Below are 18,045 nucleotides of genomic sequence, written 5' to 3' on the forward strand. Positions count from 1 at the left end.
AAATTTAAAGTGTCTCAATTGCAAGGTATTATATAATATAGGAATTAAAACTATGCGTTAATTCTCTAGAAACTTGAAACGTGATCGGTTTGTAGTTAAACATAATTAAGGGAATATGTTTAGTGAATTATTGTTTAAGTGTACTACTGTTTGCTTATCAGTTTAAAGGGGTTGACATTTCAAAATATATCTTTTTGATTTGTACTACTTTATTCATACCTCGATATTGATTATAAAATAATGTACTATTTTCACAGTGTAATATTTTGTAAGTCTGTAGTGAAAATATATGTGTAATATCAAAATATTTGTTTCAATTAAGTTGAAATAAAAAAAATAAAAATAAAACACAATGACATTTATTCTGTAAATCTATTTACAACAGAAAATAAATACACGAATATTCACAACATTTACTTCAGAGTAAATGCAAGAGTTTTTAAGCTGCGGTGATACGGAATGAAGTATTTCAGAAGATAGAAGAAATATGAAATGAAATTATTATACACTAACGGCAGAACACTGTATTATAAATGGTCTTAAAAGTCTGGATAAGTGTTGGTATTTAATATTAATAATTACCAAAATGTTATCTTTAGAATTCATACAAGTTATAGGCTACGTGAATGTTTCTGGGATTTAATCGACGCATAAATTATTTGTACAATAAAATATAAATAAATTTTAAGCTTAGAAGTTGATCGGCTTTCCGCTGTATGCCGCCAGGTTAGCTTCTCGTAACGCTTCCGCGCAGGTCTGTAATCAGAATATATCAAATGAGTTATAAAACTAATCGAAAATAATATCATCCAACGACTTTTCAGCTAAACATATATATACATATTATATGTACTATCTATAATAATCAATCAATTTCCTAATACTTGTATTACTTAGAAAATTTGTAAAAAAATATTTTAAACAATAAAGGTGCACGAAGTACTTATAAATAGGTTACCCTATTCAGTAACAGCCTGTTAATGTCCCACTGCTGGAATAAGGCCTCCTCTCCCCTTTTGGGGAGAAGGTTTGAAGCTTATTCCACCACGCTGCTCCAATGCGGGTTGGTGGAATACACATGTGGCAGAATTTCGATGAAATTAGACACATGCAGGTTTCCTCACGATGTTTTCCTTCACCGAAAAGCACGAGATGAATTATAAACAGAAATTAAGCACAACACATTCAGAGGTGCTTGCCCGGGTTTGAACCCACGTTCATCGGTTAAGATTCACGCGTTCTTGCCACTGGGCCATCTCGACTTTCACCTTATTGGTATTTTAGAAATAGAAGTAGCCATATAAAAACTATTCCCCAATCTATGATAAAATTCAAATATATCTTGTTAATTTTTTATGTCAATTGATATATATTAATTACAACATAGTAAATATAAAATTTTAAATAAAGAGATTTTAGATAAGATTGATTTTATTAATATTGGCCTTAAAATAAATTGCATCATTCAATCAAATGGTAGTTTTTGTTTTGTTAAACTAAAGTATAAACTTCTATTATTGGATAAAGAAATTTGAATTGCATGTGCGTTTGTGTACGCTAAGCTCCAAACCTTCTCAAAATGGAGAGGAGACCTTAGCCCAGCAGTGGGACATTAACAGGCTGTTACTGTACTGTTTGTTGTGTACGAACCGGATGTGCGTGACAGACGCGCGCGATGTCTTCCGCCGCGGCGCCGTACTCCTGCGCCAACACCGCCTCGTTGATGAGCTCGCCGCCGCCCTGCAGTTACACCTTACGTTACTACTATACTTAGGCCGAACCGTGCTTGTAAACCGTGCGAACTTATACAGTGCGGTCTTCGTATTTATTAGTTTATTTTATATTTTAATAGCATGTCATTTGAAATAATTAGCGTTAAGATATTGACATATTAATATATGTCAATTTATAAATTTGAAGTGTGGGAGTGATTTGTATGATATTGAATAAAAAGTGAATATATTGACGCACGGGTCCAATGATGTGGGTGCCGAGGATGACATCGGTGGCCTTGTCCGCTAACACCTTGACGAATCCATCGGGCTCGCCGTTAGTCTTCGCGCGAGAGTTTGCCAAGAATGGGAATTTACCCACTTTGTATGCACGGCCCTGAAATTGTGTATAGTCTTATACAATATTAACAAAGTCCAATAAACACTTACTTATTTTAACGTTATATATTTAAATGAAAATCGTACTTTTTACTAATACTTCATTTAAATTAATATTTTTCATCATTGATTAACTAACATAAAACTTAAAGCTGTATCAAAATATATAATTATTGATTTTTTTGAACACAAACCTCTTTTTTGAGATCCTCCTCCGATTTTCCAACCCAGCCGACTTCTGGTGATGTGTAGATAACAGATGGAATGGCATCATAGTTGAAATGTACTGGCATTCCCTACAAATTAATATTAATGAATTAGCAAAAGAACATTAACAGTAAGAATAAAAAATATATATAATAAAGTCTTACTTTGATTCCTTCAACACACACAATGCCTTCATCTTCTGCCTTGTGAGCCAACATGGGGCCATGGATAACATCACCAATAGCGTATATTCTACAAATATGACCGTTGATAAGGAACAATAAAAAAAAAAATAATTTAAAGCACCTTCAAAGAGAAAAGTTTTACATTCTATGAGAGTTATGAGTGGATTTTTTAAATTTAATCACTATAAAATATCTGTAGATCATTTAATTAATAAACAATAATAAACCTACAACATATTATTATAATTGTCTTGTAACAGAAATATTTATATTCGGAGTTTTTGTTAAATTATGCACATAATATTAGTTACCTACCCAGGAACGGTGGTCTGGAACTTGTTGTTGACGGGAATGCGTCCTCGGTCGTCTAGGGCAATGCCTACCTTGTCTAGACCGAGACCTCCGGTGAACGGGCGACGACCGATGGAGATGAGAACAACATCGCAGTCCATCTAGAAAATTATTTACTTACTCATACTTTTTAATTGCAATATTTCTAATATGTTTTCATAGCAAAAAATCTCAATTCTATCTTAATTTTACAAAAACAATTGGTACATAATCTTAACAAAAAAATATATATCTGTAAATAAATATTCTAAAATGGCCTAAAAAAATAAAAATAATTATTAAACTATGTCAATGTCAACTAATTTAAAACCCTTGAAAAATATTTGAGATTTATTTATATAAACAAGAGTTGTATAAATCTCACACAGTTCAATTTTGTGGCAGTCATGTTTAGATAACATTTTATCACATACTGATAAGAAACAATATTAATTTGTTACTAAGATTGAATGTGCTCAAATTGAAATGACTATAGAATATTAATGTGGGCAAAAAATAGCTTTAATAACAGACTTTAAATTTAGGGCACTGTCATACTTACAGTTTCCTTATTACCACCCTTGGCAGCCTCAACGTCAACTTTAACAGCGCCTCCATCTTTTTTTACGCCAGTCACTTTTGTACCTAGTTTAAACTTCATGCCTTGCTTAGTAAGAATCTTCTGTAGGGTTTTTGATACCTCTCCATCAATACCAATACCTATAAATAAACATTTTACAAGCAATTTCATATGAGTCTATAATTAAAAAATTGAGCTTTCACTTGTTATAAAGTTAAACAATCAAGTATTCAATTTCTTATAATTACCTCCTATACTTTCTAGGAACTCTATGGCAGTGACATCTGCTCCTAGTCTCTGGTAAACTGAGCCCAATTCAAGACCTATTACACCAGCACCGATCACCAACATCTTTTTTGGTACCTTAGGCAGAGAGAGGGCACCTGTCGACGTGATGATCTGCTGCTCATCAAACTAAGGCAAAAATGTTTACTATTTTAAACTTCAATCTGAATTAGGCTATGACAAAAAAAATTGATTTTAAAACAAAAATAAATAAGAAAGAACTATAATTATAAAGGTGTTTGTGACGGTTAATAATAATGTTGGTGTGGTATCATTAAATAATGAATAAAAAAACATATTCTTACCGTAACACCAGGGAATGGTGTGACCTCAGATCCTGTCGCAATTAAAATATTCTTTGTATTAATGGTTTCAACTCCCTTCTCTCCTTGAACTTGAACTTTGTTAGGAGCCACGATTGAACCAACACCACGAACAAGTTGCACCTGTAATTAAATAAACAATTGTTTTTGATTAATCACAAATGTTATTTTTTTTTTCTTTCCTAATCAAATCAAAATACTGTATTTTAAATCTTTTTGAAAAACACAACTATCACATTAATAAGATTAAAACACACAACTTACCTTGTTTTTATTAAAGAGCATCGCAATACCACCAGTTAAGGCTTTTACAGCATTCGCTTTGTAAGTCATCATTGCGTTAAAGTCAAACTTAACTTCCCCAACTTCAATACCTCGATGTTTGAAATCATGTTTGGCCATGTGGTACAAATGGGAATTGTGCAGTAAGGCTTTAGATGGAATACATCCTACATTCAGACATGTTCCTCCCAAACTCGGATCTTTCTCCACTGATATTGTCTAAAATATTTAAAATAATTATGTTCAGTTTGGTCAATCATGTAATGGTTGTCTGTTTATTTATAATTGTTTCATAGAATATATTAATTTTTACTTAATTTCCATTTAGAAATATTGAGATATATATCACTATTAAAAAATCTCTATTTTCAATGCCTTTTTTATGAAAAATGTTTCTTTGCTATTAAAAAAGTTATCATAAATAAAAAGTGAAATGTAAAAGTTAATGACAAAAAGACTATTTCAATTACAGTGTTTTTTTACACATATTAAAAAATTGTAAAATTATAATAATTATAGTTTGCATTTGGATAGCTAAATAAATATTATTTGATGTAAGCAAATAAACAGTAAAAGTAGCATACCTTTAAACCTAACTGAGCAGCTTTGATAGCAGCTACATATCCGCCAGGGCCCGAGCCAATAACTACAATATCAGCATCATGAGTAGTGGCATACTGTCTGACTCCGATCCTTATGTTACCATTCTACAACATAATGAAATAATTTATTTGAAAATGTATACACAATTTGCTTGACCCTTTTATGCTTTTTTTGACATAAATGTGAATGAAACATGGATCAATGGTCAAATCAAATCTATGTTCTGGTAAGAATTTTGAGAAATTCTGAATATTGATAGTGCCGATTTGACAGACGGTCACATGTTGAAGGTCAAAGACAAGACAGTTTATATGTGAATATGAATTTTAATAAAATTGTAACGATTAACTTAATGTTATATATACTGTGAACACATACCTAATATTACTTCTCAGTAAGGAAAATAAGATCAGCCTCCCAGGCATAAGGTTGCATAACTTTTGACAAATTATATTATATTTTCTTATACAAGTAAATAACATAAATAAGACTTACCCTAATGGAAGATGATGCAAGTTTTAAAAATTTATAGCCCATATTTAAAATCAATATAAAGGGCTTATTTAATTAACCCAGATAAGAGTATTATTGCGGTACCCTGGCGATCAGTACAAATGACACTACTGTCATAAAATTAAGTGTCAAAAATTTGCACAGAATAAATATTGCATTTTTATGTACTTAGTTTCGATAAGACATTATTTATACGTTTTTTTTTTTAATTATAAATTAAAAAAGCGAAAATATTAATAATCATTCAAATTGTTGACAAGTTTTATATTATGATTAAATAAAGTTGATAAGACAATATTTTAAATATATTTTTTTAAGTGGCAATACACAATTGCGCGCGCTGCTAGAACGGAAGTTTTGTTTATCAATCAAGTGAAGCAGTATGAAACATCTCGATCTCGGTAGTGTTTGCTGTTGGTTATCGTTAAAAATATACGCGCATGCTACGTAAATCGATATAAAATATTTATTATATCTATTGTTCCACGTGTTTTTAATAACATTCAAGTGATTGTAAACGATACTATCGTATGTTTTAATAAACGACTTTGTGTTAGTTGGTGAGTACTTTGATAAATTAAAATTGCTTTTTGTTGTTTTTTTTGTATTTTATTAAATCATAATTTTGCGCAATATTTTTTTTCAAATATGGTTTAATTTAATTTTAAAACGTTTGTATTAATCGTCTGATATAAGAAAAATTAATGAATAATTTTCATTTAGGCTATCATGATAATAAATGCATGACACTTACATCATACATACTTCAAATGATAATAATAATGGCATTGTTTTATTCGTGTTACGCGTCTATAAACGAATTCGAGTACTGAGGTACTTTTAAAATAAATAATATATATTTTTTAGTATTAGTAGATTTTATACATTGCGTTAATATACTTTTACATTTTATAAAGTAATCATCAATTTTAATTAGCTCAAATTATAACAATCAATGAAATTATATTAATTAAAATTAACGTTGATAAAAATTGCACACGATTGTATTGTATTATTCGGGCTGCAGAGCTACACGATTCCTTTGAAATGAGCGGCAGGTGCAAGCTATTTGGAATATTTTAGTAGTTCAACCTTAAAACGGGCATTCAGTAGACGTTGAGTATTTTCTGTGGTATTTGCAGTGGGGATACAAAAAAGGAATTGGCGGTTAAAGTGAATAAAAAATTAACATAGAGTGGTCGTAATGGTTGGTAGTATGTTATAAAACAGGCTTTAAGCAATATAATGTCGTACACTATTTTTTTTATAAGGTATCTTTTAATATTTTAATTAATAACTCCCGGCTTCGCATGGTTACAATATGCGTCTACATAAAACGTTTATATTGATATACAAACATACAAAGAAAATAATCTTGTCTTTTTTGGGCCAAGGCCTTCGCTCGTGTACGCAGAACACCTCACCAAAGTTTTATCATAATCGGATGAACAAGTTAAGAACGCAAAGAAACATGAAAACGTTCATTTTTATTTATTAATGTGTTATTTTGTCATTAGTTGTTTGTAAACAAACATCGTTAATAATATTATATAATAGTAAATGAAGAAGCTTTTTATGTATAGGCGTTTTTTTATCATCCGACATTTAATAGTAAATGCAAATCATAATTAAAAAATACCTAGTGTACAAATCATGACAACGCCACATCAAGTAGCAGCATTTATTCGTGAATCGCTATTCCGATTCTCTGGACAAAAAATGGAATGTGTGTTTGAAAAGTACTAATATTTTAATTATACGTATATGTCAGACGATCTCTCTAGCAATCTCAGTCGTACAATAACATGTATCGTCAGCTTAAAGAAAATATGTTTAAAAACCAACCAGAACACAAATTCACTAGTTTGATTACTTTTCTGGGTATCCATTGTCAATATTGAAAAGTAATGTTTTTTTTTTACATAATTTTTCATGGTTTGTACATGATACGTTATATAAGCTATTTTGTGTGTAATCTAAATAAAGGGAGAAAATCTCAATCTCAAGTATAGCCTATACTTGGAAAATATGTAAATCCACTATTGACTTTTAGATATTACGTCTTTAATTTTTATTAATTAAATGACTGTAATAAAATATTTATTTTTATTTGTTAGTTACTCTTCATTAAAATAGGTCATTTCATAATAATATTACGTAAAGTATATTCGTTTACTTAGTTTTTTAATGACGACACATTCCTGAACATTATTCATCAAATGGGCGTACCTAACGTCGTTTGATTGTATTCATAAGTCTGCACCAACATCACGAAACGTCAATCACAACAAAGTGATACAAGACATTTGTCATAAATCCTTAGTAAACACGCTATTGTAACAAGAAACTAATTTAGATAACAAATGTATGAATCAATTGAATGAATTATTTACTTTTCAATACTTGTTTGGATGTTCGTTGATTGGCTTTAAATAACTCGTTTCGCCGCTTTTATTTATTTATTCGTCCATCGTTAATATTTTCGTCATCAAATTCTTATTGAAGATTCGTGAAAAATATATGTAACTCACAAAAACAAATTATTTAACAAAATTATAATCAATTTGTAGTTGATTAAATCTTAGATTGACTATCTAATCCAGTGTTGTTATAAGGGAAAGAATTGAACCAATTTAGAAGATATGCTCATTATTATTGGTTGTTAAGAAATGCCGATTTCAGTCTCAGTCTCCGTTTGTTCTCGGTAACTTAAGCCTAAGCTCCTTTAAAGGTCGAGTGGGATAAAGCTTGTGTCCGCTCATAATCCGAGCAATATCATAAGCCGGTTAAGGCATTTCTGGCCCATATCTATGGTTCAGTTTACCTGCGCAGTAGAACAGGTAATCCTGTTAGGTGGCCGTGACACGTTGCCCGGCTTCTGTGTGGAGCATTCAATTCAGTTTAGTTCGGCGCGCATCCGTACTCGCGATGTGCGACGCGAGAACTCGTAAAACTGCACCTGCCATACAAGAGAAGCTCGCCATTTATGAAAACGGTATAGCCGCCAAATAAAACAAATATCTACACCCATTTTAGCATATCATCTGTCGCCTTCGTGTTTGGTAGCGCTTCGTTTCGTTTTACGATCGAAAGTGTCCTACCGCGTTTATAATTATTATGGTGTTGCATATTCATATGGACACGCGTTTCTCTATGCCTAGTTGTCATTTAGTTCACGTGCTATTAGCGTAGGTTAAACAAAAGCACGTATATCAGGTGCTTTCACGCCTCGTGAGTACGACATTCGATCGCATTGACATACTGCACCGGCTGCGCAGACACCAGATATTACTTTGTTGCACCCATCCTTCTAATGAGTACACGTTCACTTTCATTGTTTTGCAATTAATGAGCAATGGCATCGAGCTTTATCGCTAGTAACTCTTTATGCAATTAGTTTGCACCAGAAACTAATAACAACGTTAACTCAATCTCGATAAAATTTTATTGTTATAATAATGTTAAAAGCAAACATTTTAATTAACGTATTGGACGTTATAAATGAAAACGGCGTTACAATTTAGTTCATTAATGTATTAACTGGAGATTTTTGTTTTACAAAACTATTAATATGCAGGTGCGGTGTTGAACTCGTCGGCAAGTTCTCATTAGGTGTCCTGTACAATGATGTCTTGTTCTCAAGTCACGTACGTTCAAACGATTAGTCCTATGTGTTACCGCTCGCGCCAGAGTAACAAAACACAGAATTCATTACAAGTCTTATCATTTAGTATAATAAGCATTTTGTGTTGATATTCGTAATACAGTCATTACGGTTCTTTACTATCAGAAACGGACGTTTTACTTTATTTTCGTAATTACTTTTTGCTACAAACAGTGTCTCTATTATATCGAATTAGAGCATTTTATTTTGTTGAATTTTAATATTACTAAACAACAATAAAAACATTCATAAACATATAATAATTTTATTTACCGCAGAATGTTCGATAGCTTGTTGTACACGCCATTAGTTAGTTATCGGCTACCTATTTTTTTTTTTTTAATTTCGACCTAATAGTCGATTTTAATGAAATTTGTGCATAATGAAGTAAACTTCAAACCTCCTCCTTGAAGGCTTTTACTTAGCAGTAAGACATGTACAGTATTTCCAGGCTCCCGCGGTTCAATCAAATAAATAATATACTTTGGGATATAACAGCTCTATAATATACTATACCAGTTCCGCCAACTTTAGCTGAATTCGTTGTACCAATCATTCACATTTTGAGTCCTAGTGATGTAATTGCAATTATTTAACATATCATATGTAATGTCACGGAATGATTTTCTTTATGCAACGTATGTGTTTTCAGCAGCAACTTATACCGTGATACCTATCCTATTTTGAGTGTAGGCGTGTATAGTCTATTTTATTTTTCTTACAACCTTGTGAAAATCAAATATACAATCGATGTTTATAGAAGCTAGTTAAGTAATAATTAACATAGCTTACGTTGACTTGTGGGCGTAATAGGGCTGCCATAAAATTTACAAAGTTTATTTAAAAACAAAACATATGTATGTAATGTTACCTCAATACATATATTACCATGTGTGCAGAATGTTGTAATATTTACGGAATTGTTTAACTGTAGTCCAAATGCGACACTACAGTTAGTCTTTTGCGTACTGCATGTCAAATACTTTGAACATATTGCATTATGTATGCGCCCCGTGCCATGGTGCATTGCGTACGACGCGCACTGGACTGATGGGATAAGCGACGCCCTGGGTGGTTTCCGTGAAACTAAATATATATATCATTTGATCTGCATTGACATTCGATTACAATATAGCTCTTGTTTCAGAATGACTCATTATAAAAAAATGCAATAAAAATAAAAACCGACATCCACATTTGCCTGATTGTACGCTTAAAAAAAACTTCAAAATTACAATATCGATGAAATTGACATACGACTGTTGGAGCTATACTGAACCCAACGCAAAAATATCATCAAACTCGGCTCTTAAATAAAAACCTTATATCCAAATATAATATATCCATATATGTTTTATAGTTTTGTTCAATACTGTCTTATAGTAATAGTGTTCGTCTGGAAGTTGAGTTTAAATCAAAAATATATAAATAGATCAAACGCGTGAACTCGTTCATACTTACAAGGAAATAAATTTCCAATGTTATGAGCACAACCTACAATTCTATTTCGCATGATGTATGTTGTCTATTGCAATTTAGTTTCTACAAAAGATAATATTATTCACATTGACGAAACATTTATTTCATAATTCTGTGATATATAAATTAAATATGCGTAGTTTTAATACGTTACCTATTAAGACTTAACGTAAGTTTTACTTACTATTCTAAATAGTTCTTATATATTATACTTGGTCACTGGTGAAAGTAGGTTTATACTTGCCTAACATAACATAATTTTTTTGTAGTAGTTAAATTATATGTACTATGATAAATGTTTCTTTATCACATCCATTTTTATTTATATATATATATTTATATATATATATATATATATATATATATATATATATATATATATATAATTACTAATAAATGTGATAAATAATGATGTGATAAAGAAACATTTATCATATTGCACATAATTTAACTACTACATATATATATATATATATATCTCAAAAACTACTATATATATATATATATATCTCAAAAATCTCTTCAAATCTCAAATATATAATAAATCTCAAAATTATCTTCATCCAACGATTGTTTTATCGACATATCTCAAAAAGTCACCATAGAGGCAATATCCGTGAACAACATCCTAAGAAAGTGTTGGAATTATCGTGGTTACGACACGGCTATTACGCATTTGTTGTAATTCCTTACGAGAGCGAAGCTAACCCGCTATCCGAGATAATCACATTACTGCTCAAACCTGTTGTATTTTATTTGTCGGTAAAACGTTACTCTCGCTGTGGCATGTCTCTGTGGATTTTGTTTATTGCTCGTTGAATCTAAAGATAACCTCTTGCGTCTCTAATAGCACGATAATCTCTGCATACTCGGTTATAAGTGCTTAACTATTTACTCATACAAATACACGATAAGCGTTCCGTTTAATATATTATTTATTAGTTTATTACGCGTTTTAAATGAATCATACTTAAATTGCTTTAACGAGACCCGTGTAATACATTGAACTGGTAATTGTTGTATTTTACGATACTGTAAACATAATATGTGATTAACAAGTAGGAAGCGAAAGTGCAATTGAGCCAAAGCCGCGATTTGCCCTTATATATATTACAGGTAGGTCCTGTTTTGCTAATACGATACTATTTTCTTAATGGTAAGATTATTGTTATATTAAAAAGTAAGTATATATTCTATTTATAAAAAAAAAATATGAGACATGTCTTTTTTAATTGCTATGTTAAAAAAGTGTTCCCGTTAATCGAATGTTAAACGTAAAATTACATAGTGAGCGTAGACCATTTGATTAAGCATGCTACTAACTACAACTGTAAAGTGTACGTATTCGTTTTTTTTTTTTATTTTATAACGTTAGAACATGAAACAGTATTAAAAAATATAAGTTTAGTATATATATGTATGTATATGTATACATGTTTTACTGGTGGTAGAGCTTTGTGCTAGCTAGTCTGGGTAGGTACCATGGGTACCACCCACTCAACAGATATTCTACCGCAAAACAGCAGTACTTCTTATTGTTGTGTTCCCGTTTGAAGGGTGAGTGAGCCAGTGTAATTACAGACACAAGGGACATAAAATATTAGTTCCCAAGGTTGGTGGCGCATTGGCTATATATTTTTTACAATGCCAATGTCTAAGGGCGTTTGGTGACCACTTACCATCAGGTGGCCCATATGCTCATCCGCCTTCCTATTCTATAAAAAAAAATATAGTGTTAGTTTGTTCAGCTAAATAGCATAAAGTCCTGAGATCAATTTATTTTTTTGGACCAGGTCGCTCCAAAAAATATATATTGGGTATTTCTGTTAAGAAATTTTCAGTAAAAGCGTAGATTTACGTAGTTAATAGTGGTAAGTTCCTTTGCTCAACAAGTATGTCGTTAAGTCGGTCCTGTGTTTAATCAATCTAGTCATGTCGAATTATCACTACAACGGACTATGAATGTAAGGAAATAGAGAGTGAGTGAGACAATATAACATCTTTTGCGCAGTTAGTTCGCTAATCTCTTTCGGCTGTCGAATCCAAAATCGCTATCACTTTAAGACTAAACTAAAACTGAATGAAACTTATTAATTACTATATAGGATACTTGTTCATCGTCGTTTCATCGTCGAATGAAAACAACATGTCATAAAACTTTTTCTATATTCAAAGTTTAGTTTCAAAAAAATTAATTAGCAGGCCCCTATAATAAACAGGGGGTCCGCTTAAACCTAGAATGTTTAAAGAAATGGCGAATATTTGGCACCTACTAAGTTTTGACTTCGTTTTCTATGAATAGTTATTTAACTAACAATCTTGAGCATCTCTCCTTATACATAATACGGTTTAACGTAGCGTTATTAACACATTTCAAAGGATTCGATAACGAGCTCCCAGAACAGGCAAATCGATTAGAAAACTACAATTTTTTGTATGCCAATTTGTAGTTTCATTTTATGCTATTTACTTCACGGTTTGTTATTTATATAACAGTTGATTTGAACAAAATAGCAAAATCCTAGTTCTTTGATAACATTTTAAGGTTTTATTAATACCGCATACCACTAGGTACCACTAAACATTTATTGTTCAATATTCTGATAAAAACGTGGTACACTTAACAGAGTATCTTCGTGTAATACTAAGACTCTTTTCATGAGCATCACTTTGTCAGAGTGTTCCGTTAGAACAGGGCCCTTAAGCACGGATTTTTGGCAGCTGACGTCACTTGAAAATTTATCCTGTGTGTATTACTTCCTCAAGTTGAGCCGTAAAATCCATAATTGACATCAAATAAAGATTTGTTAGACTTTCTATAACTTCTAAATGGCTATTGACATAACAACTTTCAATAGTAATAATAACCGTTTGAGTATTTGCTTTAACTGGTTTTTATTGAATTTGTTGTATACATTTTCTTAACGATATCTTATCTTACTTTGGCATACATTTCTGACTTTTCACAATTGCGTATAGTTACAAGCTGGGCGGGCGGCATGTAGGGCGAGAGGCGAAAAACTCCGTCTGCCTCAAGGGTTCAACGCCCCGAGAGCCCTGCCCGTGAATATGGCGAGGGATGCTCCCAGCTGTTATCGATACTCTGCGAATTATAGGGTGGAAATTCGACGAATTGTGATATTGAGTTATCGTACCACGTTACCACCATTATAACAGTAACCGTTTTTGTTGAACAAAACTATAATAAACATCGTCGTTGTTCTTCTAATTACGAAAACTAAAAATAACATTATAATGAATTATTATTAATCTCGTAACCATTTACCCAAAGGTTGTATAGAGATTGCTCTCTTAGCGACTTATTCTTAATAGTATTATTAGTATCTAATAGAAATACTAAGATTTTTTTCCCTTCTGGAATTTGACGTCACTAACGGTTACGTTGAAACTGATTTAGTATACGGCACTAAAGTCAACGAGACTATCCTACAGCCTTCCTTCTAAGTGAATATGTGTAGGATTTTGTATGAAACTGATTTAGTACTGCTATTTTTAAAATATTTTCTTTTACGAATATTACTAATTGGAAAATGCGGCTTTATAACTCGTAATATCGATACATCAATAAATGAATACCGTTACTATTTTGATGTTATTTGCTAAATTCATACGCATCACGCAATCAACCGGGAACGCTTATTTGTTAATGGAATAAAATTATTTTGTGAAATAAAATTATAAGTAATATAAAGATTACTGACTTGTGCAAAACATGACTGGAGGTTGATTTAATAATAATATCCTCCGGACCGATTTCGGCCACAGCGGGCAATCGCAAGAGAGATAAGCCAACAGCGCAGGATATATTATAGTGCACAAGTGTGTGCGCAAACATAGATACACTTTTTACTTTCGCTTTACGTGCTTTCCGAGACAGTACACACTTCCAACTTCCAGACTCCGGGCAGCTACTGAGAATTTTCGACATAAAAACTCGATAACTTTATTGGCCCGACCTGGGATTTGAATCCAGGACCTCCGGGTCTGCGGCCTTACATAAGATAGCAACTTGACCAATGAAGCAGTAATATTTATTTATTTAGAACACGGACTTGTTGATCTAGTGGTTAGCTTATAAGCCAGCGAATTTCCAGATTCATCATTCGGGTTGGGCCATCAAGAAGCTATCGCGTTTTTCTTTGGATTATTATGAGAGTGAGAGTATAGCGAGGGCGAAGGAGTGTTTGAGCAAACTCTTGTTTTCTATAATATGTCTTGGCTAGTCTTGAGCACGGTTGCAGTGGCCGAAAAGGACGCGACTTCGCCGGAGTTGTAAAGTATTAGGTAAAAGTAGCCTTGGGGTTCAAACTTGCTTCATACCAAATTTTATCAAAATTAGTTTAGTGGTTTAGCCATGAAAGCGTAACAGACAGACACATTTACTTTCGAATTTATAATATTATATTATAAGAAAAAATTATAAGTTTTAAGTTAAGTATTTAACAAATTTAAATTTATTAAATACGACTGTCCGATATGTTCTACGTTTAATTTTTAATTTTTAGCTATGTTAGTATTGATAAAGCAGGTGCCTTTGATGCTTGCAAATTATGCGTTGCGCTCCGATATCGCATATCATTGCTAGACCCATTAAGGGCCTCGCCTCATAAAGATGCATTTGGGTTACGGGATAAGCATTACCGCCGTACATTGCCGTGTTTGGAAGTGGTTGTAGGCAGTTCGTGCAATTTAAAACGACTATCAAAGTTTACTAGCCGCTTAATTATATTCCCTGAAACAGAATATTTTAAATTCTTGTGTAACCTTGTTAGTTAAAATAGGTGTTTAGTTTATAAATAGCAATCTATTAGAGTATCAAAAATATTTTCTGTATTTCTTAAATAAATTCAACTTTAATTTTATAATTTACGAAAGCTTATGTGGTTAATATGTGTTATTCAATCGCATATAATGCTTAACAGAATAAACTTTTACTAATAGGATAAATACTTATTTTTTTATTCATAAAATAAAACATTATTCACGCTAAACGAAGCGGGGAGAATAACGAAGAAAAGAAAATTTCTATTATACATTATTTACCTAATTATTGTAACGAGACAAGGTTATCATCAAAGTCTATGCCGGCATATTCAGTACGTCCCATTTATGAGACACGACTTGTATACAAATACAGAGGCGTTGTATTGAAACGAATGAGTCGCTTTGTCACAATGATTTATGAGCGTTTCCACTTTTCAAATGTTTGAACCAGTAGAATATCTACCTATGTATTTATGTTAGAATTACAAAATGATTTTATGTCTTCAAAACAATTTGCGTTCGAAATATGTAATAAATCATTACCGTTCGGAAATATAATTATGTAAGTTATACATATACTAACTGTCTTATGATAAAATGTTAGTAATTGTTGATTTCTGGTAGGATTTTCGTGCACGCATGATTTTACTTGTATTTAATTACATATTTTTATGATGAAAATGATAGAAAAGAGTTAAAATTAAAGTTCTCGTCGGTTCTTCGTGGTAGTATTTATATATTTCGAATCGGTGATAGCTTTACGTTTAATATTATCTTTAAGGTGTTTTAATGCTTTTCAATGAAGTTAACAAAATTAGGCAAACATTTGTTTTATATTTTAAACAATTAACCCTTGATATTCTATGAATAAAATATCTCGTGATGTTTATTATATTTACGATATGCCGAAGTAAAAACGCGTGAATCTTAACCGATGAACGTGGGTTCAAACCCGGGCAAGCACCTCTGAATTTTCATGTGCTTAATTTCTGTTAATTATAACTGTATAATTCATCTCGTGCTTTTCGGCGAAGGAAAACATCGTGAGGAAACCTGCATGTGTCTAATTTCATCGAAATTCTGCCACATGTGTATTCCACCAACCCGCATTGGAGCAGCGTGGTGGAATAAGCTCCAAACCTTCTCCCCAAAAAGGGAGAGGAGGCCTTAGCCCAGCAGTGGGACATTAACAGGCTGTTACTGGTTACTGGAGGTGCCTAGCGGCTAGATACGTGGATCTTAACCGATATATTTTGATTTCAAATTGTTTGTATTACTGTAACTTCATAATTAGCAAAATATATATTCCAAATGACAGCTTGCTAAATATTCATTCATTGATTGAAATCGAGTTTGCGAATGTACCTGTATGTTTTTTAAAAGTTATTTTTATATTTAGGACTAAACTTTTATGAAAATTAATCGTTTCTGATGCGAAAATGATTTTTTCTTACGTCAAGTGGATTTAATCTATAGAAAAATATTTCTTATTTATGTTCAAACATAAAAGCGAGCGCAATCAACGACGATGTAAATCAGATTCATCTTTCAATGTACATATGTATTTTAAATATTAAATAGTTTTTGAGAGGCAAGTGTTATGTTTAAAAAGATACTGCATTTTCTTCCATGAGGTCTAAGCCCGCTTTATACAAAATTTTATCAAAATCTTTAAAGTGGCATAGCCGTGAAAGCGCAACAGACGGACAGGACACAGGACAGAGTTACTTTCGAATTTATAATATTATTATAGATTTAAAATGTTCCAAAGAATACGGTAAAAGTTAACAAAACGTGTGCAAAAGTATGTGATAAATCGGTTTACATGATGGCTTCTTCCACGTGCAATATCCATCTAATCCGCTTAACGTCTTGTAAATTCAGGCACTTGACCGTAAAACGTTAAAGAAAACCACTAAGGAAAGAAATACCTTGACTGTTTTATGAGTACGGTCTCAGTTAATTATTTAAAAAAATGTTGTCTTTATTGAACTGCTGGCAAACTCGCAGCATTGTTTGAGTAAATAAAATTATGCGATAAAACTCGCGCGCCACTAACTTAATCGTTACGACAACAAGAGTTCAATCATATGAACAATGCTTGAGACCACAGAATACAAGTTGTCCAAAATGAACATAAACTAGCTGCTCTGCTAGGTTTTACCCGTGTCATCGTTCCTGCTCCGTCCTCGTGGACCGTAGTGATGTTAAGTATTCTATAAACCTTCCTGAAGAATTGAACTATTAAATAAAAAGCATGTTTCAATGTCGTTTAACTTCAGCTTTATTATAGTAGTACACCTAGATTACAAAGCATATAATGTTTAGTGAACTTTATATAAATTTATAAATGGAATGAATTAATAAATAAAACAAAGTAAAATACATGCGAACTAGCTTGGACTTCAATTACTAATCGTATCTAGTGTGTGCTGGCGATCTACTTTACCATCGTCCCCTAAATCGTTTTTCAACCCTTTCCTTTCCACACCCTATTTGTTTCTAACCGGACCATTATTTGTTGCAAGTAACGCCCTAAAATAAATTGTATGTTTGTGTTGTAACATTAAACGTAAACTTACGTAGTAAAATTTTACATGAATTATATCTATACGAAATCCTTAGGTACTAAAGATAAACCATAAGATAAACAAAAGGTAAATTGTATTGTTTATTTTTGAGCCACATATTAACAGAG

The 18,045-nt window shown here is 32.0% G+C and overlaps 2 protein-coding genes across 2 annotated transcripts in view; one reads left to right on the forward strand and one right to left on the reverse strand.

Moving 5' to 3' along the window:
- Positions 1 to 343: 343 nt before the first annotated feature.
- On the reverse strand, positions 344 to 5,545 carry LOC126768820 (dihydrolipoyl dehydrogenase). Its single transcript, XM_050487164.1, has 12 exons — positions 5,402 to 5,545; positions 4,888 to 5,010; positions 4,286 to 4,522; positions 4,004 to 4,144; positions 3,662 to 3,827; positions 3,396 to 3,553; positions 2,819 to 2,955; positions 2,483 to 2,570; positions 2,306 to 2,407; positions 1,972 to 2,109; positions 1,651 to 1,740; positions 344 to 756 (listed from the first exon to the last, which is right to left on the reverse strand). Exons 1-12 carry the CDS (start codon positions 5,441 to 5,443, stop codon positions 691 to 693), a joined length of 1,488 nt encoding a protein of 495 aa, XP_050343121.1. The 5' UTR covers positions 5,444 to 5,545; the 3' UTR covers positions 344 to 690.
- A 2,790-nt stretch (positions 5,546 to 8,335) lies between these two features.
- Positions 8,336 to 18,045, forward strand: part of LOC126768844 (protein FAM107B) — a 30,506-nt gene continuing 20,796 nt past the window's right edge. Inside the window, exon 1 of the mRNA XM_050487197.1 lies at positions 8,336 to 8,414. Within this exon, the coding sequence (XP_050343154.1) occupies positions 8,348 to 8,414 (67 nt within the window). The 5' untranslated portion in view covers positions 8,336 to 8,347. The remainder of the gene's footprint in view (positions 8,415 to 18,045) is intronic.

This window comes from Nymphalis io, chromosome 5, assembly GCF_905147045.1.
Source record: "Nymphalis io chromosome 5, ilAglIoxx1.1, whole genome shotgun sequence".
Classification (NCBI taxonomy): domain Eukaryota; kingdom Metazoa; phylum Arthropoda; class Insecta; order Lepidoptera; family Nymphalidae; genus Nymphalis; species Nymphalis io.

Bases quoted from the DNA above. Each gene is read 5' to 3' on its own strand.
- LOC126768820 (XM_050487164.1), bottom strand. From the start codon at position 5,443: ATGGGCTATAAATTTTTAAAACTTGCATCATCTTCCATTAGG. The intron at 2,571-2,818 runs GTAGGTAACTAA...TCATATTTGTAG, and splicing joins TTCCAGACCACCGTTCCTGG to AATATACGCTATTGGTGATG. The intron at 2,110-2,305 runs GTTTGTGTTCAA...ACACAATTTCAG, and splicing joins AGGAGGATCTCAAAAAAGAG to GGCCGTGCATACAAAGTGGG.